General features: G+C 33.3%; 1 protein-coding gene across 1 annotated transcript; it reads right to left on the reverse strand.

The window, feature by feature from the left end:
• Positions 1-6,791: 6,791 nt before the first annotated feature.
• On the reverse strand, positions 6,792-27,462 carry LOC127854630 (ATP-dependent DNA helicase PIF7-like). Its single transcript, XM_052389693.1, has 7 exons — positions 26,147-27,462; positions 25,833-25,938; positions 24,728-24,934; positions 18,443-18,692; positions 18,086-18,160; positions 16,957-17,343; positions 6,792-7,181 (listed from the first exon to the last, which is right to left on the reverse strand). The coding sequence occupies exons 1-7, from the start codon at positions 27,171-27,173 to the stop codon at positions 6,792-6,794; spliced, it is 2,442 nt and encodes an 813-aa protein (XP_052245653.1). The 5' UTR covers positions 27,174-27,462.
• Between the last annotated feature and the right edge of the window lie 130 nt (positions 27,463-27,592).

Below are 27,592 nucleotides of genomic sequence, written 5' to 3' on the forward strand. Positions count from 1 at the left end.
CCCAGATGAACGCCGCATGATGCGGCGTCTCATCTGGGTCTGCGCAGTCTGCTTAAAGGAATTTCTGCATGAAATATTCTAAATATATAAATAAATATACTAGAAATCCCTTATTTTGAAAATAAATTGATATAATTTAGAAGGATGGGAGAGTCCACTAGGCATAAATGATTAATATTATTAAATGGGTTAAAGTGTTTTTATAACCAGTTGTACAACGCTTTTACAGTACAGCTTTAAATAGTACTTGTACATATTTTAGCGTAGTTTGTGTTTACTTTAAATCTTTATTAAATTTAAAGTATCTTAAAAAATTAAGATATTTTGACATCTACTTCATCAAAAACAATACAAATAGTACTAACATGAATGAAGTATATACATATTTTTAGCGTGGTTTATGTTTAGTTTCAATTTTTATTAACGATAAAGTATCTTCAAAGATTAAAGATATTTTTGACATCTACCCCATCAAAAAACATGACAAATAGTACTAACATGAATGAATAATATAATCCAAACATGAATGTTATTTATATTATCGTTTATTGATTGTTATGTTAATAAACTACATGTACTGATGTAGGAAATATTTAATGTTTTTTTATGTATAAGCTGTTTACATAAAGTTTTTAAACGCCTGCATACAGACAATTTAGATAATTCAGGTTGTCATAATTAATTCTCTGTCTCTGGCTTGAATGGTTTCCACGTGGTTCCCGTAGTTCGTCAGCGTTGGTTGAGCAAAAACTATCAAAAAGTATGTTCTATAGTGTTTAATAAAAAAAGGCTCAGTTAACTCTTTGAGTTTTTACTTCGGCCAAGGGAGGTCAAGCCAGAAGCGATACTGTTCCGCGTTTACCTTATGTGTCTGGTCGTTCTGTCTCTGTAGAAAATATTCCCTCTCTTGTCCATGACGATTTCACAATATCGAACTTTTTTTCCTAACACAGGCGAACACTTCGGCGTTTGTCCTCGTAAGGTGGTCGTTTACATACACAGGCTTTGGTTTCGAGCGCAGTATTTTCGCTGCCTTCATAATTTGATTTCTCCTCATTCTTGAGACCAATTTAATTATTGTTGGTCTCTCTTTCTGTGGCTGAAAGGGTCCAAGTCGGTGACTGATGTCGATGTCGGATTTTGCTAGGTTCAAGTCAGGAATGTGAGCGTTTAAAGTTTGGATCAGTTTTTCTGATGTTTCAGTATAGTTCTCTGTTTCGCTATCTTCGATACCTTCTATTCTTATTTTTTTTCTGCTGTATTGTTCCACTTCGTTTAAATGGAGCTCATTTGCAGACTTGATGGACTTCATTGCTTTTTTAAGGCGTTCGTTTTCCAGTAGTTCGTCACGAAGCTGGTTTATTTGCTTGGCATTCTTGCATTTTCAAGTTCTTTTTCGAATAACGCTCCTTCGAGTTTATCCACTCTTTGTACAATTGTACCTAGAAGTTTTTTCTTTAATTGGATAACTATTTCCTTAATTAAGTTTTGAGATCGTTGCTGTCTTTTGTATGGACATTGCTCAGCTTTCCGTTTATGCTTTTAAGCTCTTTTGCAATCACCATATCTGTATCCGTATCGTTACTATCGTTACTTGTATCACTTTGAACGTTTTTCTGTTTCTTTTTCTTTTGTTTTACACCAGCCTTTTCACACAGGCTGGCATCACTCACGCTGCTTACGCTGCTTATATTGTCTCGTGGTCGCTTATCACCCGCTTTCACGTCCTGTTTATCTTGTTGCATATTTATTTTGTGGTATAATTTCTATAGTCTACCTTGTGCTTTTTAAACAGTTCGTCTCGTGTAAAATATGTCTGCGAAATTCAAAATGGCTTCGCCCTTTCTTTGTGATTACGTCATTTCATGTTTTATTTTATTTTGAGGTTTTTCTAACACAATTTCTTTTCTCATTAATAATAAGAGGAAACAAAGTTGTTACCGGTTGTTTAAGTCCATATATTTATCACTTTTTATGGTTAACACTTAGTCTAAATTGACTTTTAAACACATTTTTACACGTGCGAAAAAAGCCACGTCTTCACTTTTCCAAGATTACACTCTACAGTTTTTAAACTTACAAAACTAAATATATTTAATCACGGTATTTTTACTGTGATAGCCACTATGACTTTGTTTGAACCAAATATTCCTATTTATTTATAATTCACTTCTTTAATAGTCAACGTAAATTTATCGAGGCATATTTCATAAGTTTACATATTTTTTTACCAAATCAATAAGAATGGACGTAGGGTACCGATGACTTGTGTAATGTTCGACAATAAGCATTACGTATATAGCAACGTGTTGATGCCCATTGAATTGTAGGTGGTCCTTCAAAGTATTAAGATGTTTGTATCAGAGATTCAAGAAGATTTCTTTGCTTTGATTTCTTTAGTTAATGCATATGACCATATTGCCAAAAGACCAAATATAATAGATACCCTGTTTTAAATCCATTTTCGCATATCTTTTCAAATTATTTTAGAAAATATATCTTCATAAAAGGTGTGTCATTCTACAAGTTTATTCAGAAACAACACAGAAAATAACTGATAAATAAAACAAAAAAAATCATATTGGCCAGGAAACTAAGAAACTATATTTTTCTTTGCCTTGACCATTGCGTGTTTGCTCAAGTGTGGTATCACTCAGTCAACTTGTAAAGATAACAATACAGGGTCGTAGAAAAAGCGTCAAAAAGAGAAAAAAGTCAACAAAAATCATCAATTATCTTTATTACCGAAGCATCTTCAAAAACATGACACTTCCTATTGATTGATAAATATGTAAGTTAGATTAACAGAACATAATAGCAATATAATAAAATAACACATTTATTGATGACAAATAGATGATCCTCCCCCTTTTTAATAGAACTTGGTTCAAACGCACGAACAATGTTTTTCTCATCAAAAGCAATATCAGGGCTCAACATAAACCTAAAAGCCAACTTGCTCTACCGGGCATGTACTTGCCCTCAAAACGTTAAGCCACTTGCCCAAATATGAAATATCACATTTACTGTGAACCTCATATTTTGTAAATAAAGATCAAAATGATACACCACAAAACCTTTTTTATTTTTGCACATTTAACAAAATTATTACAGCAATGTAAGTCTAATTAAAGTCTAAATACATGTTCTTTGGTCTTTTTCCACTTGCCCGAGAGGACAACTAGATTATAAAATAACTTGCCCGGACCCATATTTTACTTGCCAGGGGCAATAGGACGACTGTTAATGTTGAGCCATGAATACTTTCCATGTGTTTTCAAAAAATACAATTGAAGTACTTGTATACTGAATTTTGCTTTACTAGTTATCTAATTTCATGACATCAATGTAATAATTGTCAACAGTGCTAACTACTGCACTGATTATAAGTATGATACGACAATCATTATTTAATTGCATGAAGCCATCATTAAGCTAGAACCCTACTGCACACACTCTGATCACAAAGTGGTCATGTGTTCATATTCGATTATATTATAATCTTATAATTTAATAGACAAGATTTGACAGCAATACTTTGACAGGCAGTCTCACTGAAAGCACACTTGTTTAAATAACCTTGTTTCAAATTAGCTACACCGACACTTTACTGCTATGATGAAAGTTATCATAATCTTAAAAGAATGAGTAAATTCAGTTTTTGGATTAATTAATAAATTGTTGTGTCCTGATATTCTGTTTATTTGTGAATGTGAAACTCGTCTATGGATTAACAAGAAACAATTGATCAAACATTGTGAAGTAAAACAACATCATATAGAGATGATAAGACTATATAGTAAACTCGGAAGGATTACAACTTGTTAAAAGTAACACTTGAATTATGATATTAAGTATTATTATCTATGGGCTACTTTTGAGTATCATGGACCACTGAGTTTGGTCGGTCATCTTTTGATGGGGACGCCTTAGGAACGTCTAAAGTTATTTTAGTCTTTAAAGACAGATGGATAGACAGGTGGATGAATAGAGGGTTGTATTAACAGACAAAAGGCAAAAATGTACACCAAATAGACCACTTGCAATACAATGATATAATATATTTATTGTTTGTTCTAGTTTTAGTAACAATCAGCTTACTTTTCAGCGAATAAAATGTCAAACATAATACTCATTGCTTGGTTCAAGTAGTCTATCTATCATAGTGAAGTTTGTAATTAAATGCTCAAAAATATATAATTGTAAACATTAGAAATAGATAGCTCCAGTTAAAAAACAAGAATACATTTAAAGACAAAAAAGTAATCATTGACTGGGCTCAAACCACTGACTCTTAGAGGAAAAGTCTTAAACTACTTGGTCATCCGTGCTCATACAGTGAGTGTTGTATTTTATACTTTATATAAGCAATCACCGTGAATCACAAAATATAATGATATACAGAACTCTCCAAATTTTTTAATCGTAACCCTTCATAATTATCTAGTTTTAAATCACCAACAAATGCATATACTGAATATTATAGATCATTGTTAACGGTCAGTATTTGAATGTGTCGTATCAAATATCATAAATACAACACAAATTTAAAAATCTGAAACAATGGTTTTTCAATTTGGTAATTAGCAAATGGTGAACAATTTTATGGGCAGGTAAACAACCAGACATGGGATGGATAGACGGTAGACAACCTTTAGTAACCTCCAGAGAAACACTAAACGATTGAAATCTTACACAAGTATATATTATGAAATGCTGAAATCGTCACAAATTAGAAGTCATAGCCTGATGACTAAATTCTTCCTAATAGAAGTACAATTCATAAAACTAACGAAAATCAAACTGTACAATAAGTTTCGTTTGAGGAAGCACACTACATGTGCAACCTTGTATTGCCGTCATTGTCAATATAGCCGTCATTGTCAGTCATTGTCTTTAAAGCCGTCCTTGTCAGGATGTCCGTCATTGTCAGGCTGTCCGTCATTGTCAGTCTGTACATCTTTGTCAGTCTGTCCTTCATTGTCAGGCAACACAAGTTATAATGCGATACATTATATAAAGGTAGTAAAACTGTAATGGGCAATATTCCTAACCCCTTTTAAAGTATTACTTTCATAAACTTCAAACCATATATGGCCTTATTGCAGATGTTTAGGGTGGCTTTCCATTCCAAAAATGTTTCCATGATTTTTTCTGTTTGACGACCCATAATTTGAATTTTCTTCAATCTTAAATTACCCATGGGGATAAATAAATTCAATTAACTCGTATTCGTATGTCCCCCAGTCTATACTTGGTGACATCTTGTTTTTACCCTGTCTGTTGGTTTGATGCTTTGTTGGTTTGCACAAACTTTAACATTTGGCCATAACGTTTGCAATATTAAACATAGGAACTTGATATTTGGCATGCATGTGTATCCCATGGAGCTGCACTTTTGAGTGGTGAAAGGTCAAGGTCATCCTTCACGGTCAAAGGTCAAATATATGGGTCAAAATCGCTCAAAAGGGGACATAGTGTTTCACAAACACATCACTTGTTTAGAATTGTTTTTAACAATTTTTGTTTATTTAGTACAGGATATGATAGTAGATGAAAAAATCATATAATACATTTAGGATCTGACATGAGTTGCCATATCATACCATTTTTGATTACACGAGTTCACGAATTGTGTTAGTAAGCGAGCCTTTGGTTAGCATACTAACAAATTTCCTGGAGGAATTTAATAAAATATGGTATGATATGACAACGAGTGTCATATCTTTTTTATCACATGCCTTTAAACTAAATAAAATACATCTTAATTGATTAAACAAATGCTGATAGATCCAAAAGTTGTTTACTATTGTGACGTCATTTCAGGTTGACGACGTCATTTCACCAAAATAAAGCCATGCGATTGGTTAGTTATTGTTTCTGTAGCCAATGAAAACGCTTAAAAATATTGTATTATACATGTGTAATATAAAGAAAATACCTAATGTATGTATTATATTGAAAACGAGGTATAGCATGTGATAAAATACTATTTAGAGTATCAATTATGAAAAGAATCTGATTTATTATGTAAGGTCCTTCAAAACAATAAATTCGACCCGTTTATGCAAAAATGACCCATACCAAATTACATATTTTTTTATAAGTTATATATAAGTTTCTTTAGAATGTGAGCATTTTTATTTTATCAGAGATATGTGATTAGCTGAAATCGGAGTAAAAAAGCAATTTCCCGTGCATATTTTGAAAAATTGATTAAAATCTAATAGGACTATTAGAAATATTTTGAAAGAAATTCAAAACAACATAATGGCAAATGGTCAAAATATACAAAATAAACAGAGGCATAGCATTTACCAATTCAGTTAACACCTTTAATATTCTTACTCACTTAATAAATATATTGAATACTTATTTAGGGATGGCATTGGTAAGGTGGGGGTGGGGATGGAGACATGAGTAGGTATTAACAGTGGAAAAAATTACAAGTTGTATACTAAGTATTTTTCTCTGTTAATCATAAAATTACTCGATTGCACTTCTAATCACCACTACCTCACAAGCTTGTGTTTATATAGTATCTTTGTTAATGTGAATATTTATGTTACTAAAAATAGAAACAAAAACTCACATAAAATGGATACTACAATAACTTAAAAAGTACTAAGGGTGCTTTGATGAAATGTTATGCACATATAAAGGACATCATGTTTATTGTCATTGTCAGGCTGTGCTCTGTTCCAACTAGCTCTGGCAACTGAGCCCTGCCAACAAGCTCTGCCAACTGAGCTCTGCCAACTGTGCCCTTCCAACGAGCTCTGGCAACTGAGTCATGCCAACGAGCTCTCTGCCAACTGAGCCCTGCTAACGAGCTCTTCCAACAAGCTCTGCCAACTGAGCCCTGCCAACTGAGCCCTGCCAACTGAGCCCTCTGACAACTGGGCTCTCTGCCAACTGGGCCCTGCTACCTGAGCCCTGCCAACTGAGCCCTGCGAACTGAGCATTGCAAACGAGCTCTGCCAACTGGGCTCTCTGCCAACTGAGCTCTCTGCAAACTGAGCCCTTCCAACTGAGCCCTGCCAACTAAGCCTTTCCAACGAGCTCTGCCAACTTAGCTCTCTAGCAACTGAGCCCTGCCAACTTAGCCCTGCCAACTTAGCTCTCTGCCAACTGAGCTCTGCCAACTTAGCTCTCTGCCAACTGAGCTGTACCGGTTTGCTCTACCGGTTCGCTCTACCAACAGTCCTGCCAACTGAGCTCTCTGCCAACTGAGCCCTGCCAACTGAGCTCTCTGCCAACCTGCAACTGAGCTCGACCGGTTTGCTCTACCGGTTTGCTCTACCAGTTTGCTCTACCAGTTTGCTCTACTGGTTAACTCTACCAACTGAGCTAGTGAAGCTTCTGCAGACTGATGCTCTACTAACTGAGCTATTGAGGCTTCTGTAGTTTTTGGTTCGAAACATTTATATATCAATAACATTCATATCTAATTAAGTTAACAATTAAAAACATGACAAAAACAGTATATGAACCCATACCTGAATTTCCCGAGCCTCTCAAATCAATTGCATTAACCACTGTGCTATAGAGTCTTTTGATGTTGGCTGGTTGACACATTTATTTATCCTTTCAAAGGAAAAATAACAGTAAACAATCACGTGACCTTTTCTAAATTTAGATTCTATAATCTACAGAAGCAACATAATCTCAATTTAATACCAATTAAACCACAAGCCAAAGTGGTGCAAAGGATAGAACTGTTTGCTACAAAGCTAACGAACAGTTGCACACGAGTTCAAATATCAGTATACTCTTAGTTCCTTTACATTTTGTATTGCAATGATATATATTCATATATAATATCATATTAAATTAAATTACAAAAAAAGCTTGTTTACATTAATGAAATCACATTTATTGTCCAATCTTCTAGAAACTTCTATCATTTATTCATGCTTTTAGATCAATGACATATTGAAACATTACGATTTATTTGTGTGCATATGCAATATAAAATGGAAATCACCTGTTCTGCAGTTCTACATAAAAACACATGTACATCTAAGTTCTGCATGTGTACGTTACCGTCTATGTGACTGCCATTGTCAGTGTGTCATTGTCATGATATGTATGTTCATCATTATATGAGTGTCTGTCAGTATGTCTGTCATTGTCAGTCTGTCCATTAGTGTCAGTATGTCAGGAATTGTCAGTACGTCAGTCACTGTCAGTCAGTCCATCATTGTCAGGCTGTATGTCATTGTCAGTCTGTCCGTCATTGTCAGGTTGTGCGTCAATGTCAGGTATAGCTGTCATCGTCAGTTTAGCCGTCATTATCAGTCATTGTCATTAAATCCATCATTGTAAGTCTCTCCATCATTTCTATGCTGTGCATCATTGTCAGGCTGTCCGTCATTGTCAGGCTGTCCGTCATTGTCCGTACGCTCTACCAGTTTTCTCTACTGGTCACACTGACAATGATAATGATGTAAACAAACAGGATAATTCATGATGATAATGATTTTTAGAAAAATGCATAAGCAACTACAGTGTACTGATCATCAAAAATATTGGCTATTAAATCGAATTGATTATTTGATAATGTAAGTGTAAAAATGTCATTGGAAATATAATATTAATTTTAAATTTACAAAATTAAGCTCGAAATTAATAAACTGATGAAAGTACATCTAGTTCTGGCCTCCATAAAATGTATAGTGTACATTGCTACAATGCAGACGGCTTAAAAAAAGGGACATTACTTTGCAAGTACTTTTTAACAATCTCCTACGCAGTGGTCTCCCTTTTACTAGTAGAAAAAGTAGTTCCGAAAATTTGTTCTTTTCACTCGTGATAAGAACAATTGTTCTTTTCACTGCTGTTATTTCACTGTAGAAATGTCATATATGAGCATAAGGTATAAAATAATATTTTGGAATGATTTGTCAAATGGAAACATAAAATGGCCGAAGGCTTAAATATCTTCTTATAAGTATTTGAAATGACCCCGAGACATTTGATGACCTTGAATAACGATTGATGTGGGTATGGCTCAATACATGTAGCTTCAATACCTTCTTTGAAATCTTGTAACGATATTTATAACTTAGCTCTTTTGTATGATTAATCTCTCAAATGGTTGGCTTCTGATCTAAGTATTTTGTTTTTTCATATGAATAATGGCTGCATGACAAGAAGTTTGAAAGCATGTTGTATGATGCTTTTACTGGGTGTGTTGTCTATCCATAAAAAACCACAACATATTAATCAATACATGTCACCAGACCTACCCATTCATGTACTATGGACATGTTATATGGACATGTTTCTAGATGTAGAATATTGCAATTGCCTTTATGATAAATTTCATTGTCTGTTGTAATGGCATTTTCATTTAAATTTGACGACTATTTTCCTTATAATTATATCAGGCTCTAAGAGACATGGACTGCTGCACATGAAACTTGCAGAACCCGCAAAATCAGAGGTTAACTTGCATTTGAAGTAAACTGAATAATATATATCTTAATGTATTTAAATTTTGATATGATCTAGTATTGATATAGGTTTTTATTTGAAATTGCTTCTTCATATAATTATACAATTAATTACAGTGGTTTAATGTTTAATTATGAGATTTTACTAAATATGTATTTGTTTAATAGCAAATCTGCATAGTATTTTTATGAAATTATTTTGCAAGTTGAACTGTGTCATTATTGCATAAAGTGCTTGTTAAAATGAGCCTCGTTTTTGGAAAACTAAGCGAAAAAGTGTCATCCCTGATTAACCTGTGCAGTACACACAGTCTTATAGGGGACAACACCTTCCCCTTTTATTGTTTTTTTTTTCCTTTAAAGCAAGTATCTTAAAAATTGAAAATGCAGTGTAGATGGAAAGCGGCGGCTCTGATAAGCCGTCCGCACAGGCTTATCTGAGATGAAACTTTACGCACATGCATTAAGCCCACTTTTCCCAAAACGCAGCTCAAATAATCAAGCCCATGTTTTGTGCGCTTGTGTTAGGTGTGCCAAATCCTGCAGCACCTGTGTGCCTTCCAACTGAGACGCAGGGTGGAGTCCATCATTGCCTCCTTACAAGACTGTGTGTTAGAATATATGTTAGAACGTTAGTATTAACACCATATTTGTCATACAAACAAAAAAATCACCAATTTGCACTGATGATCAAGTTTGTTTTAGAAATTTGTTTGGAATCAGATTTGAACTTCATTTGTACACATAGAGATAAAAATAATTCACAAGTTTGGATAATTTTATTGTTATTGTTTACTATAGGATTTTTCTGTGAATGTGCAGTACAGTGCTGGTAACAGTAACCTAAACATAAAAAGAATTGACGAAATAAACAGGAGTATTACACCTAAATAATACTTTACCGATATCACATTTAGTACAGATATTGCATATAATTGCATTTATGTAAAAGTTTGAGATCATTAATCGGGGTAATAGTAGCAAGTCTCAAGGCCAATCACTGAAAATTTACTATTTTAATGAAATACAAGTATTTCTTGTAGAAGGAATTCAATACATTTAATTTATTTAAAAAATCAAACAGGTAAATAATGATAATTAGAACTGTCATTACAATTATAAATGTGCTAGTTGGGTGTCTGCTAGTGTATAATTTACTCTGGTTTGCACACACATGGTGTTGGTCTTTCATCTTCAATATGATTCTTTTATAATTTACAGGCTCTAGGACAGACAGCATCTTTCAAGTACAGGTAGGCTGGTCACAGTGTGTCTAGGATTCCAGCAACGTATTGAGACTCTGTGCATTGACATTATTTTGCTCATTTGTATTATAATGATGTGTTTGTAAAAACAGTTCTGAACATAAGTTACAGTGAAAAATGCAACTGTTAATAGAATCTGTTTAAAAACAAGAAAATTCTTGCTATTCCCCCGCAAACAAAGTTACCGCGGGGTATTCTGGAATTTCCCTGTCGGTCAGTCATTTGGACAGTCCGTTAGTTCGTGTGTTATGCTTCACATGCGTACGTTGTTCGCAAAAGGAAGACGCGTATTGATTTTGAGGTCTAACAACAAATTTACATCGGATGTTACATTAAATTTGTTTCCGCACGATATCTAAAGAATGCTTTGACCTACAATCATCCAGATTAATTGGTATGCTGGTTTCTAATGAGGAAAGGAAGATGCATATTGATTTTTATGTCAAAGGTCAATGTCACAGTAGCCTGTTACATAAAATTTATTTCCACATGATATGTAGAGAATACTGCGACCTAGGATCATAATAATTATTATGCTGGTATTTTACTAAAAGAAAGACCCCTATTTATTTTGAAGTTAAGAAGTCGAAAGTAAAGGTTAGAGCTGCTCTTAACCTGAAATTCATTTCTTTACAATATCTTGCGAACAAGTTTACCCACCAACTTCTAAACTGGTATGCCGATTACTTGAGAGGAAAGGAAGATGCCTATTGATTTTGAGTTCAAAGTTCAGGATCCCAGGCTCTTGTTACATGAACTTTGTTTTTGAATGATATCCAGAGAATTGTTTTACCTGCAGTATGCAGTTTTTTTTGCGAGGAAAGAAAGACGCCTTTTGATTTGGAGGTCAGCTTTCCAAAGGATAAGTTGACAGGAACACGTAACATAAAAAATGTTTTCTCCAAAAACCAGTTTACGTATACGGTTATCTACATGTAGATCTGTGAAACCTACAACAGTTAATAGTATGTTGGTTATACTGAGGAGCCTATCAATTTTGAGGTAAGCCAGTAAGAGTTCAATGTCACTGGAGCTTTTAAATTGAAATCAGTTTTCACAAGATACATAGAGCACGTTTATCTGATAAATTAAGTTTAACTGTTAGTATTGAGGGAATGATATACCCTATTGTTTTTATATCAAGCAATCAAATGTTGAATTCACTGGTAATTTAATAGTGCAATTCTCATGTTAATCTTCAACATATATTTAAGCTTATGATGAAACATTGTTGTGGGTTATGAGCGTAGGTGACCTTGTCTGTGTCTTCAGGTGTCTTTAACTTTTCTGTGTATGTTTATTTGATATGGAAAACCAAACAACATGTTTTTTGTACACTTTACTTTATAGACCCTTTGTCAGGAATAATCAAACAAGATTTCAAATGATTTACAGAAATATCATTAAAATGAATCCACCATATCCACATTGCACCAAGATATAACCAAAGTAATGAATATGATTAAACGTCTGTTTGAACAACGCTGTATTAAGGAAATGCAAAAGCAGGCGGCAGGTAATATATGTCGGGAGCTTATCTCTGTTCAGCAATGATGGATTTTCAAATAACTAGGTTGAAATGATGAGAATGATTATTCAGAGTGCCAAACCAGGTCCGATGTCAAGGGCACGTTTCAAGGTCAAAGATCAAAATAGGAAATCAGTCAATGACAAATTGTCTCCAGCATTACTTTTCAGAGCATTAATATATTTTCAAAATCACCTGGCATAAGTGATAAACATGGTAATCCAAGTGTCACCACCAAGAACCAGGTCTAAATGTCAAGGTCGTTATTCAATGTCAATTTTCAAATTTGTTTTGTCCTTAAGGTAACTGAGCAATGGTTGTGAGTCAGAGTGTCAAGCTTATTACCTTAGTTAAAGGTCAAGGTCAAATATGGAGTTTTAATCAGTACACATGATAAGAATGGTTAGATTTTCTAAAAACTCAACACTAAACTATTTATAATTTGAAAATTGTAAAACATTTTCTAAATTGTAGTAATGAATCGCTTATGTGGTGTTTTCTTTCCGAATGATTGCTCAGATATAGAACAAATTATTTGTGATGTATTTGAAATGTTGTCATTCAAAATGGATTTTGGTGGCTTTCAATAAATCGCTATTATTTTTCCTTTTTGGGATTTCTAACTAATTTATATTCGGAGTACCTCCATTATTTTGGAACATGCTACAAAGTCTTTTTTTGACATTATTACAATTACACAATTGGTCATGACCAAAATTGGTCATGTCTGAATTTTGACAATACAGATTTTCAAAGTATGGAAAATTAAAAAAATATATATCAAAGCATTCCAGTACATGAAATAAAAAGTCCAATGAGCAGACTAATTTGCTAACAAAAAATCTATTAATTTATGCATGATAATTTAAACTGGATAAAGTTTTAAGGTGTTTGCAGTGTAAAAAAATAGGCAAGAAGCAACAAAATACTTTGTATTACTTTACGTAAACAAGTTTATACAATTAATACATGGACAAAAATAACAAGCCTTACACTATTGGGATAAATAACTGTTCTAATAATTCCTTTTGCCAATAATCTTGTAAATGACGAACATGGATAGAAAACAAGCATTGCGATTCAAATAAATTACCGTTTATTGAACTAAATTCCCAGTACATTTTAAAGCTGCCACAAGTACATGTAACTAAAACGTGTCCATAAAACATCGCATATTGGAAGTCTTTCCCTCACTATGGCTTGCTTTCCTGGTTGTTCACTGCTGCAACTCAGGTGACAATTAGGTTTCATAAGGTGTTGTTTCCCTCCTTTGAATGACTTCTGAATTTTTATGTCCCTTTCTTCGAAGAAGAGGGGGTATATTGTTTTTTGCCTGTCTGTCTGTCATTGTATGTGTGTCCCAAAACTTTAACCTTGCTCATATTGAAGATAGCAACTTGATATTTGTCATGCATGTGTTTGTGAAAGGTCAAGGTCACCCTTCAAGGTCAAAGGTCAAATATATGGGTCAAAATCGCTCAAAAGGGGGAATAGTGTTTCTCAAACACATCACTTGTTTTTTATATTAAGCTTAAATTTTTTAGTTGTTTCTCATGCACTTTTTCTAAAAAATAATCAGGAAAAAGGAAGATTTTTATTTAATCTAAGTATTTTTTAAATGTGTTTCTGCCATTTTTAAAGGGGCCTTTTCACAGATTTTGGCATTTTTTAACTTATTCATTAAATGCTTTATATTGATAATTGTAAACATTGGATCGTAAAAGCTCCAGTAAAAAATCAAGAATAAAATTAAAAAAAGGAAAAGAACATTGCCCGGAGCAGGTTTCGAACCTGTGACCCCTGGAGTCCTGCCAGAGTCCTGAAGTAAAAACGCTTTAGCCGAGTACACATAGTTGACGTATTTTATACCTTATATAAGAAATCTTCGTAGTTTCACAAAATTTAACGACAAAAACAGAACTCTCCAAATTATTCAATCGTTTCGCGTTGCAACGCTTTATAATTTTTAGGTTTTAAAATCGTCAAAAGATGCATATAATGGCTAAATTAGACCATGGTAAATGTTCAGTATTACTGTTTCCTCACAAATATCATAACTAAAACGAAAATTTGCGAATCTGAAACAATTTTTTTCAATTTTGTCAATTTACCAAAGCGTGAAAAGATCCCTTTAAGAACTTAATAAATTATCGGATATACGTTTATGCAACTCTGCTAACATATTTGTTTGGTTATGACAAAGAAATCCATGCATTTGCAATATTTTATATTAAGTAAATATCGATCTTAAAATCCGGATTTATTTACTTTAGGGTCAAGGAAAGATTTTTAAATTGTATTAATCACAGGTGGTTAGCGTGTGGCTATGATATTAATTAGTGAAAACATCATTTTGAATGATAAATAATCATATTATAACGAAAAATTAACTTTTATGAAAAAAAAATTTTTCACTATCAAATATATATATAACAAGGTATGCAACTCAAAATCACCCCAAAACGGGGTACATTGCTTTGAACAGCCATATCTTCATCAATTGTGCAGCGATTTTCACGATCTCGGTCTTATTCAACGCAGAAATGAATTTCCTTTCTGGAAATGTATATGTATTGCAGTATTTTTACAAACGCTGTGTCAACGTTTAAGAAATAACACGATACACAACTCGCATGACCCAGTTGACAGTGATCATGCTGTCGTTAAGACTGAAATTTTCACGGAGTAAAGGGCATCTTCCCTGCCAAGTTAATGTACCTCGATACCATAATTCAATAAAACGTATGAAAAAACATTACTACCGTGCTTGTCGTTTCATTATGCATCAAAACTAACTGTCCAGCGCCGTTTGAAACCTTTGTTTACATATATTTCAAGTGACCCATATTTTCAAAAACAAACGGTGTGCGTGCGGAGTTTTGTTACGGGTGATTTCATTGGTCCAAAGCGAAGGTGTGTCTTGGTTCCCAGCTTCTACACGATCTCATTAGTAAACGTGGGAACCGTATTGGCGGAATTATCATCAGACATTCACTTCGATTGTGTCATCTGCTTTTAGTAGTTTTCAGTGTGGTTATTAAACAGAAAAAAAGTTTGGTGGATCACCTTACAACAGCACACGCCCAGTTATGGCTGCAGTAACTTGGTAATTGCCGCGACATCGATTTTGTTAGGAATACAATAAAAAGGGGAGGTGCTAATTAGTGTTTGTTTCAGTTTACATTTGAATACATATAGATAGATTGAACAACGCAAAGTAGACACCAGGGATGTATAAAAGATCTATTATACATCCCTGGTAGACACCAAGTAACGGCTGTAGACATTTTTGGTGAAACATACATACAATGAAATTGTTATATGTTTTAAACTTAAAAACGATTTTTTTTAATTAAAGACTTTAATTTTTGTACTACCAGATTGTACTGATTTCAATAAACTGAAACAATCACTTCTCTTTTCATCCCCAAACAAATACAATCAATATTTGCATACATACAACAAAACAACGCTGTAAATTGTAACCCATTTTACTTGACCTGATTATTAAAATAACTTTCCATACATGTTTATCATAAAACCCATTAATGACATGATGGGTTATACATGTACATTTAACTGATAATGCCAAATAATAGCTATACTGCTTGTCAAATAGAAAAAAAAGTAGAACAATTAAAACTTCTTTAACTAAACAAGTATTTGGTTTGGACATTAAATTTTGACTGGTATGTATTCCTATAAATACAGCTTGTATAGAAGTAAACATGGTTCAGTTATGATCTGTATATGTTAAGATTAAAAAATTTCTATTTGTGGAAATATTGTAAATGTGCAATAGAATATGAAACTAAAAAAACATGGTACATTAAAAGTGACATATGACTTACCAAAACACAATAATAGTATCTAAAATAATGAAGGAAAACTATTTAATAGCAAGAGTAATAGCACATCTGACATTACTTTATTACTTATTTTTGTAAGAAATCAGAAGTTGCATTTGAAAAAATAATTAAGTTTTTAATTGTTTTTGTTAAACAACAATGTTTCATTTTAGTAACATATAAGGATTCGCCCAGAAAAGGGTATTACCCAAATATTTTTTATTATTATTTTATAACATAAAAAAGATGGATATAATTTCAAGTACTCGATGAATTCATTGAGTACTTGTTTCCATATAACACTTTTTAGATTAACTTATGGTTTGTAAATGCAGCATGCATGAACTATTTAATTAATTTATCACTCTTAAATAAAATAATGAGAAAAATGTGTTTTTGAAGTGAGGTATTACACAAATATCCCAACCCAGTTGATCAGTTTATGTGATTAAAAAACATTACATTTTATTACTGTTTAACTGGCAAACTGAAGAAATGGTCATGTTAACACATAGTAAACAGAAAAAAAGACATTACACAAAATATACTTCTGTTGTGTACACTCTTAAAACTTCAAAATCTGAAGTTTAAATTTCTTTAATTTAAAATAACTGAAATGTACAGCTAATCACCTCGAATATTACTGACCTAAGTTTCCTAAATTTAACAAACACCCACTGTTATTCACATGATGAACATAAAAATAGATTCCCTGTTTTTAACACTTTCTTCCACTTCATATGGTGTTGAAGTCCAGCACACTGTCGATGTATCGAATACTTACAACCACCACACTGTATCCACTGATTCTGACCTTGAAAATAATTGTCAGTCTTTTTACAAATCTTACACTTAACCTCATCTCCTCCAGAAGACATAACAGTCTTGTCAGTTGGAGAGGATGTTTCAGTATACTCGTTTTCAGAGAAGTCACATTCAAAATCTGGTATATGGATTTTCTTTCTCTTTCTTTCACTTTTTCTTGTTACTACACCACTTGAAGTGATTGACTCATCAGGCAAATCACCAGAAGTTAATTCCTTTGAGCACATTCCTGGTGCACCTTGTTGACCTGCTTTGTGTTGTAATTTCTTCGGTGCTGGGCCTTTACCTGTGCTACTTGTTTTCCCTTTTTTGTGTGACTTTTTGACTTTAGTAGCCATTTGGGACTTAACAGCAATACTTCCTTCTTCAGAAATTTCACCTTCAAAAACTGGTGAAGATATGTTCTTCTTTCTCGCTCCCTTTTTAGCATATATACCACTAGATGTACTAGGTTCATCATATGAAACACTTACATATTCTTCCTCTGATGAAATTTCTTCCACATGTTGTTCATCTTTTTTGAGTTGTGCCTTCTTAACGGCTGGGGCCTTACCTTTTCTTGTAGTTTTTTTTGTCATGAATGCCTGTCTCTGAAACTCGTACTTGCTTCCTGTGGGCCATTTTCTTCTTAATATTAAAACTCTCAAGAAGGTCTTTGCGAAACTGATTAACCATTACCATCAGGAAAAGTTCAATTATCAGATTATAAACTTGCTTTGTTACACCATGTTCTAGCTGCTTGTCCTTTACACTGTGTTCTATAGTATTGGCAAAGGATTTGAAAAGTGTATTATTTGACAGAATTTTTTCTTTGATCTTTTCAAACATTTCACTCCCATACTTGTTTAAATTTTCATCAATCAACAATTCTAAGGTTCTTCGAGTAAGTTCCAGGAAAAAATGGTACAATTCATCTGATATGTTGGTAAGTAATCTTTGTCCGTATTGCTTGCATGCAATGTCTATGAGTGACTCTGGTTCTTTGGTGATGGACTGAATGTACTGTTCTTCTACCTTCAGACTTTCTAACAAATTAACCAACTTCAATGAATCATTGTATTTACTAATTGAGTCACTGTCTAATTTGTACATATTGTTTTTTTTCTTTTGTTTATTCTTGTGCAGGATTTTAGCTATGCAGTAACTGCCGATGTATCTTACTCTTGCATGTGATTCATTTGTCACAGATCTATTTGATATGTGTCGCTGAACAACTGGCAATCGTTCAACATTGCTCTGCAACACATATTTTCGTATTTGATTAGACACATTAAAACAAATGTGGACATGATCATCTGTGAATCGCGAGTCCTCGAATAAAGTTAAACAGTTCATTCGGAATTCAGCACTAGTTTGATGAGCATGCACATTAGAGTAAAACTCTGTTTGCTGTTTAGCTGTAAAAGGCCGAATTGGTTCAGTGTTTGAAGACTCAATCAGTGCTGAATAAAATGCATACTCCTTTTTGCAGAACTGAATGTATTTTATTTTGTTCATATCATTTATGATCCTATTTACATGATCTTGCATTGCAGTGACTGGATTCTTGAAATTTATCTGATCTAGAATTTGATCCAGATTTAAATCATCTGGAAGATTCAAATCATCTTTAACACTACTTATTTTTAGGATCAGTTCATCAAATTCACTATCAAATTCTTCCTGGCTAGTTACATTTTCATTCATCTCCACATTGTCTATGCTCTCTTGTATTAGCTGCATGTCTTGCAATGTATATATCCCTGGTGGGTTTGGCTCTTGTGTGTTTCTGAAATGAAAATTGAAGCAACTTAGTATAACCCCAAAAGTAACACATTACACTTTTAAAGGGGCCTTTTCACATTTTGGTAAATTAACAAAATTAAAACAAGAGATGTGTTTGTGAAACACTATGTCCCCTTATATATGACCTTTGACCTTGAAGGATGACCTTGACCTTTCACCACTCAAAATGTGCATCTCCATGAGATACACATGCATGCCAAATACCAAGTTGCTATCTTCAATATTGCAAAAGTATTCATAAAATAAGGGATTTGGGACACATATATTTGACCTCTGACCTTGAAGGGTGACCTTGACCTTGACCTTTCACCACTCAAAATGTGCAGCTCCATGAGATACACATTCATGCCAAATATCAAGTTGCTATCTTCAATATTGCAAAAGTATTCATAAAATAAGCGATTTGGGCCACATATATTTGACGTCTGACCTTGAAGGATGACCTTGACTTTGACCTTTCACCACTCAAAATGTGCAGCTTCATGAGATACACATGCATGCCAAATATGAAGTTGCTATCTTCAATATAGCAAAAGTTATTGCAAAATGTTAAAGTTGGCGCAAACCAACCAACAGACCAACCAACCAACCAACAGACCAACCAACAGACAGGGCAAAAACAATATGTTCCCTACTACTATAGTGGGGGACATTAAAACCTGAAAATTATAAAGTGTTGCAGCATGAAACTATTGAATAATTTGTAGAGTTCTGTTGTTGTTGTTATATTTAGTGAAACTACGAGGATTGCTTATATAAAGAATTCAATACAACCATCATGGTAAGAGCACGGCTGGCTGAGTGATCTAAGTGTGTAGGCTTTTACTCCAGGACTCCAGGGGTCAGTGGTTCGAGCCCTGTTGAAGTTTACTTTTTTTCTTCTTTTTTAAATTGTATTCTTGATTTTTTACTTGATCCCATGTTTGCATGTATCAAAATTAAGCTTTTATGACAAAATTCAATACATGCAAACATCTGTGAAAAGGCCCCTTTAAGAGTTGGTTAATAACCAAATTGTAATTTATTTTATTAAGTGCTCAGTGATATACATTGTAAGTCAGTGATTTAAACTAAATTTATGTTACCCTTTTTGTTCATTTTAATATTTTGAAACGGTTTGCTTTGTACTTTATTACACACATTATCAGAATTACTGTCTTATTTGAAATATTCACCTTATGAAATGCTTTAAATTATGGATTGAAATGAAAGATATTTATTATATTAAGCAATTACTCTATAAAATATTTTGTTAATACTTTATATTCAAAATAATTTGATTATTTAGTTGATTTCGTCTATTTTGTATCCAATACCAGGGCTTTCATGAACAAAAGTTTGAAGTTTCAAAATTTTTGAAATCCAATAAATGAGGTATTAAGTGCAATCACTGATTATAATTCAAATTAGCAATATGTGCAAAAATATATAAATGAACATAATAATTGATTACATAAAGCTATGGAAAAGTGTTATAAACATATTAATGTCACCTTATACACCAAAATTTTGTGAGAAAAAATCCAAATTCAGAGACAATGAAGTTAAGACTTCCAAATTTCAAGAGTAATTGAAAGCCCTGTTACAATAACACATGTAATTTACGCATTATATTTATTTAACACAGGCTGGTCCAACGGTTAGAAGCAGATGAAAATAGCTGCATACAAGTAGATAAGTTATACTCAGCCTACCAGTCGGAATTGGATGAAAATTATGTTCCTGTTACAAAACGAATGCTAATTGAACAGTTTACAAACATATTTCCATCAACAGAAAAAAAGACACTTCAAACAAACTTGAAAAGTAGAGTTACCCAGTACAAAGGCGTCAAATTGCTTGCTTTACAAACATTACAAGAAGAAGCATGCACCATGTCTGACCTAGTGAAGTGTTTACCCCATGATGTTGCAATTGTGGAATGTACCTCAAGCCATCTTAAATGCTCCATTGATGCCAATATTAGAAGTAATGGGAATAACATTTTCAAAGAGATAACATTTTTGGAAAATGGTTTATGGTCTTTGGAAATATCTGGAAAGGAAATTGAGTTAGGCATCCTTTCTATATCGAACAGGTTCACAAAAAACAGCAAAGGCATTGGTACTGTCCTGAAGATTGTGAGCTTAATCAGATTATGTGAAGGTGTCATTATCAACAATAAAACAATAATGACCCGTTTCCACATCCTTGAAAATCTGGCTACTGGCACTGAAGCATCATCCAGAATTTTGAGATCTGTTCTATGTAATAGGGTTACTCCCTTAAATTGTAAGACAAACACATGCATTAAGTGCCAAAGAATGACTAAAACTACTTCATTACAAAATGTACCAACAATGGAATATCAAACGAAATCTGACATTTACTCAGAAGGTGATGAGATAGTTGACAAATTAAAAAAAATAATACCAGGTGCAACTGGACAAATGGTTCAACTATTTTTAAGTCAGGCGTCAAATGTAGATAAAGACCCAAGAGGCAGGAGGTGGACTGAAGAAATGATATCCATTTGCCTCCAATGGTACTGCAGAAGTCCACATTCTTATGAATCTTTTAGGCAAAGTGGTTACCTATTACTTCCATCAAAATCTACACTTATCCATTACAAAAATATTGTCAAACAGAATGTGGGTTTTGACAGAAACATCTTTACATGGATGCTTGAAGAGGCCACCAGGCAAAAACTTCCTCCAGAAGGGTTCTATGGTGGTCTGATATTTGACGAAATGTCAATTCAATCTGATGTACAACTTTGTAAAAATGGGGATGTCATTGAGTTAATTGGTCTAGTGGATCTTGGGGAAGAAGGAAATATGTCAAACACATTGAGGAAAGGAAAAAATGAGAAGAGTTGTGGGTCCCATGCTTTACAGCTTGTCTTTCTAGGTGTAACAGGGTTCAGATTTCCTGTTGCACATTTTGTGTCAGGGGGAATTCAGGCACCTGAGCTATACCCCTTATTCTGGGAGGCAGTGGATCTCTTAAGAATGTTCGGCTTTAACGTCTTGTACACATGCATGGATGGGGCCCAGTGCAACCGCACATTTATGCACATAAATAACCTCAATTCAAATTTTGTTGCTTTAAGCCCTTGTTCATTTTCCAGCATGATTTTCATAATGGACAGTTCTCATGTCATCAAAAAAATAAGAAATAATCTGCTAAAAAGTGGGATATGCAAATCTTCAACACGACTCCTTACTTTGACAACAAGTGACACTATACAGTGGCAAATGTTCATTGATTGTTACCATTGGGACAAAGGAAATGCATTGCAAATCCACAGAAAATTATCCAATGAACATTTTTTTCCGTCCACACAATCAAAAATGCGGAATCATTTAGCGGATGAAGTTCTTAATTCAGATATGCTTAACCTTATGATTCAGTATCAAACACATTTAGGTTCTAAAGGTGTAGTTTTAAATGGGGCAATTGAACTTCTAAGGTACACCAGTAAACTTGTCAGTTTTTTTAGAGACATGCGTCCTGTAAAGCAAATGAATGATACACGATTGCATGACTTGTTGAGTGTTGCACATTTCTTTGATGATTGGAAAACTGCCTCATTGAATAATTCTTCATTAAAGTCTGTTGAAAGGAATAAACAAATAATGTCTATTCAATGTCATGAAGACATACAGTCTTGTATACTGGGGATGATAGATCTATGTAAAGTGTATCTTGGCATGAAATCTCTAGTGTATATTACACCAGGATTAATTAACTCGGATGTTGTAGAAAATACATTTAATCAACAGAGATCCACATACCATGGAGCTAATTCTAACCCTAATGCAATGCAGTATAGAAAAGCACTCAATAGCATTGTGCTTGGTCAGGGAATTATTTCTCAAAAGGCAAATGCTGGCAAAAATCGTGCTACAGCTATACCTTACAATTTAGCACTAAGAAAAGGTACTTCTAATATCAGTATGAAAACAACATCCCATGAAAAAAGCAAAGTAAAAGTGATCAGAATGTAAAGATCATGTTCTGTGTAAATTTTGACCAGATTTGTCAGATATTTATTTTCCAAGAATGTTTCAATCCATTAATGTATGGTTATAAATAAGCCTGTTATAATACAATGATTGTCTTAACCCTTTCAGTGCGGGAACCGAATTTTGAAGGCCTTTGCAAACAGTTTGGATCCAGATGAGACGCCACAGAACATGGCGTCTCATCAGGATCCAAACTGTTTGCTATTCTGATAATTTTTGAAAAAAATCGAAGAAAATGCTAATTTTAGAAATTAAGCAGACGACATTTTAGCAGACGACAAATTTCCCAGCATGCAAACGGTTAATTGGCAGTTTCACTTTATAGTACATGGCACATTATATAAAAAACCCACTTAACTTCATATTATACTAAGATGTACTACTACCGGTATTCTGATATGTTGGAAGTTTCCCCATGTGAACAACTGGAGAAATATTTAAGTTCTTATTTGATACTAGTGTAATGTTAATAAATATGTGCATAATTTTATTTTATTTTTTCATTTGATAAATTTGATAAAACACTCAGATATATTTTCTCTGACAAGTATACTGTTTTTACCCTTTCCCACATAGAAGCTAAGTGAAAATGGCTATGAGCAAACAGCATAAAACCAGAACAGTCTGCGAGTAACTCGCAGTCTGTTCAAGTTTTATGCTGTTTGCTGCTCATCAGTATCAAAGGGTTTGAAATGAAGCCTTTAAAACTTATCTAGTAAGAAAGGTATTTAATTAAATTTAACTTTCATAGGAAATACAAATGCATAAAAATACTTATATAAGTGGTAAAGAGTTAAAATTTAATGTTATAATTGTAAACCAATGCTGGCACACTAGTACAAATATAACCTTGGCCTGCATATTTTAAGAAGTTACTAATATGCCGTTCTTAGAGGGCATTAAAGAATAAGACTTAATTGAAAAAGACCAGAAAACACTGTATTATGTGAATTTGGAATAAGACATCAAACTGTAAATGGACATCATTTTGGTGATTTTCACAAATAAAACTATTAATTTAATGAAATGAATTTATTTTTGTAATATTTTATCTATACTACAAGCTTAATAAGCAATTTTCCATGACTTTTTTATTAACAAAGATTGTATTTTCATCATTTTTACTGTATTGTTAAACTGTGTCCATGCACCACATGGACAGTTTCATTTCATGAGGATTAAAAAAAAAACAATCCAGTTTTGCAGTAAAATTAATTTAAATGATGCTATTATATATGCAAGTATCTGTTTTAATTATAATTTGCCAAACTAAATAAATACAACATATAAAACTGCATAATATGCACTTTTGAAAAAACACAAATTATTCCCAAATTGATGTCTTATCCCAACTTCACATAATACTGAGTTAGAGTTAAAAAGGTAGTGTTTACATTCTACACCTGAGCAGTAGTTTACAAGCTGTTGGTCATTAATTACTTAATCCAGGTGTATTGCCCTGATACTGTAGCTTTAAAATTATTATTTTTCTTTCTCATAAATATTATCATTCGCAAGTATTTATGTATTCAAAGACAACATATTTTAAGAAATCTACAGAAATTAAAAATAAAAGGAAAACACAATGACACCCTGGGGAGGTCTGATGTTGACTTAAGGGCCATTAACAACTTTGAAAAAGCTTCATTCCTGCCAAGTTTTGGCAAAAATAACCAGGTGGTTTAGGAAGAGATGCTGCTTTAGTAAAAAATGTTGACTTTTTGATATTTAAACCATTTCACCACTTTCTTTGAGCATAATTGGAAATCAACATTTATGAATGTCATAGTACATTTTTGCAATTACATGTATATCATTTTGGTGTAAACTGTGTATTATTATGTCTATTGTCATATTTGATTTGTTACTGTTTGATATTCCATAACTTAAATGTGTGTGTGTTTTCCAATACAATCATGAACCCTACATTTAATCTCAAATTCAACAAAATCTTTGCTAGATTAAAGTACCTGTATTGTGTACATATATTAAAATACTGAAATGTAATTACCCCTTTAATCCTGGTCTACAGCAGCTCAGGTCTTCATGTTCCAAAATTGAGGGCTGGTTCATGAAGAGTTGTACCACTTCTGGCTGACTAATTACATGACAGGTTGGATCGAAATTGATTACCCTCAGTCCCTCTGAAGATTTAGCACGGCCAAGTGCAACCCCAAGTTGTCCTGGTTTGAATATTTGGTGACAGTCCACTTCCAATCTACAAATATACCATATTTAGATAAACTGTGTTGAAAATAGTTATAATTGTTAAGTTCAGGTATCATAAAAGCTTCTTAGTGAAATATTAAACAAAGTCTTCCTAATATAAACATTTGGGATTAATTTTACTGCGTTCATTCCAATAATTTCAACTCACAATATTGAAAACAAAATAAACTGTTCCGAATATTATGTATATTATTGTTTATATATTATGTTATGTAAGGCACAGTTACCAGTAAACTAATGCATCTGGCTATGACTTAAACAAATTTAAGAATTTACTGAATTTTCTCTTAGAAGTTCTAATATAGGACCCAAGTCTGTTATCACTGTAGTGTATCAATAGCTGTTATGTAAGGACGGGTCTTTTTCTGATCTCTTCAGGAAAAAGTACATGCACAATTGGGAATTTTGGTATTCTTTTTATTTGTAAACAAGGATAACGTATAGTATGTATTAAAATACTGTGGACATAACATCTTAGAATGTATGCATTTTTAACTGAAAGAAAGAAGTAAACTTTTGTTTATGACATACCGGTATTATTTATGCTTATTCTTAAGATTGGGAATTTTTTAGCAAATTTTGAAGAATATATCATATGTAAATGTATGTGATACTTTGACAGTGACAGACATGTCACATGTTTGTTGTATTAATGGATGGAATTAATTTTGGGTTTGTTATGGAATGTTATTAAATGGTACTTTACCAGTGGCATATGTTAATAGGTATGCTCATATTATGCAATAAAACTTTAAGCATGTGACCAATAAACAATGAAATGTAACAATGTAACTGATGTTTAGGTAAAATTTTGACCAGTTACACAGTAATATTAAATAATAACAAATATTGTATTTGATTGCATGCAAATGTACAAATTTACTCACCTATTTAGAGTTAATCCTTGAGATTTATGAATGGTCATCGAAAAGCTCAGATTAACTGGATACTGAGTGCGTACAGCAACTTCTGCATTTTTCGATGGACTGAAAACTAAATTTTTAGTAACTTAGTTGTTTAGCTATCTACAAGGTGAAAAATCGTATTGTATCTTATCTTTGATCTAAACTTTCTTCTTTCATAACTTTAAATTAAACTGTTTAAGACATAATCAACCATGTATTCTAGATTGATAAGCAATGTACACAATAGTCATGTATTATATTATTGTTTATATATAAGCAAACAAAAAATAAATTACCTGCAAATCTGTGTTTTTCTAACTGTAATTTGGTTTGCAGAGATGTAAATTCTATCACTGGTCCCATGTCTGTGATGCTATGCACATGTCCTTGAAGTCCATTTACAAGTTTATCTGATATATTTTTCAACAGCATGACTGGTGAGCCAATTTTAAGCCACAGTATTTTTGGTGCAATCATTTTTTCTAAAAAATGTCTGTCCCCGTCATCGTGTGACTTGAACTCGTACAGTTCTCCAGGGTATTCAAGTATACAATCACGATTGTGTTGATCAACCTTTTCATTACGAGAAAACAGCTTTACACAGTCACTTGCGTCTGTCAATGGTCTCTCTAGGGTTTTAATGAAATTGATACTATCAATTGACATTTCACCATCAGCAGCTTCTTTAATAGCCTTGATAAGATGTGGTTCGCTTTGTCTCACTACTTCTCTAAGGATTATCCTGTGGGGTATCACTTTTGTAAATAATTCTGATTGAAAACAAAATTCACCTTCTTCAGCATACAAGGGATTTGGAACAGGGGGGAGTTGTTTAAAATCCCCACTTAATACTAGTTGAATTCCACCAAACAACTTATCCGGGTTTCTAATTTGGCAAACTTGGTCTAATGACTCGAAGAACTTCTTGCTCAACATTGAGCATTCGTCAATTATAAGGACATCTGTTGTTTTCAGTCTGTCTCTTACAATTGCGAATTCAGCATAATGTTCGACTACGCTCTTGACTTCACCCGTGTTGTAGCGACCGTCGCCTATTCCCGACCATTTGTGAATGGTCATCGCATTTGCATAGAGAGCAGATGCTATTCCAGTGGTGGCTGTTATTGCTACATTTTTGTTATTCTTTTTTAATGATTTTTCTATCTGTTTAATTAAGTGCGTTTTACCAGTGCCTGCTGAGCCAAGTATTAAAACATTGTGACCGTTTGTTACCTTGTTTAACGCATCGATTTGTTCACCATTTAAATCCATTATGTAATTAAAATCAGTATACACAAACTGCGTAGTGTACAAATTTGACATACCGCGGGAAACTTCGGTTCCCACGTTTACTAATGAGATCGTGTAGAAGCTGGGAACCAAGACACACCTTCGCTTTGGACCAATGAAATCACCCGTAACAAAACTCCGCACGCACACCGTTTGTTTTTGAAAATATGGGTCACTTGAAATATATGTAAACAAAGGTTTCAAACGGCGCTGGACAGTTAGTTTTGATGCATAATGAAACGACAAGCACGGTAGTAATGTTTTTTCATACGTTTTATTGAATTATGGTATCGAGGTACATTAACTTGGCAGGGAAGATGCCCTTTACTCCGTGAAAATTTCAGTCTTAACGACAGCATGATCACTGTCAACTGGGTCATGCGAGTTGTGTATCGTGTTATTTCTTAAACGTTGACACAGCGTTTGTAAAAATACTGCAATACATATACATT

This window comes from Dreissena polymorpha, chromosome 13, assembly GCF_020536995.1.
Source record: "Dreissena polymorpha isolate Duluth1 chromosome 13, UMN_Dpol_1.0, whole genome shotgun sequence".
Classification (NCBI taxonomy): domain Eukaryota; kingdom Metazoa; phylum Mollusca; class Bivalvia; order Myida; family Dreissenidae; genus Dreissena; species Dreissena polymorpha.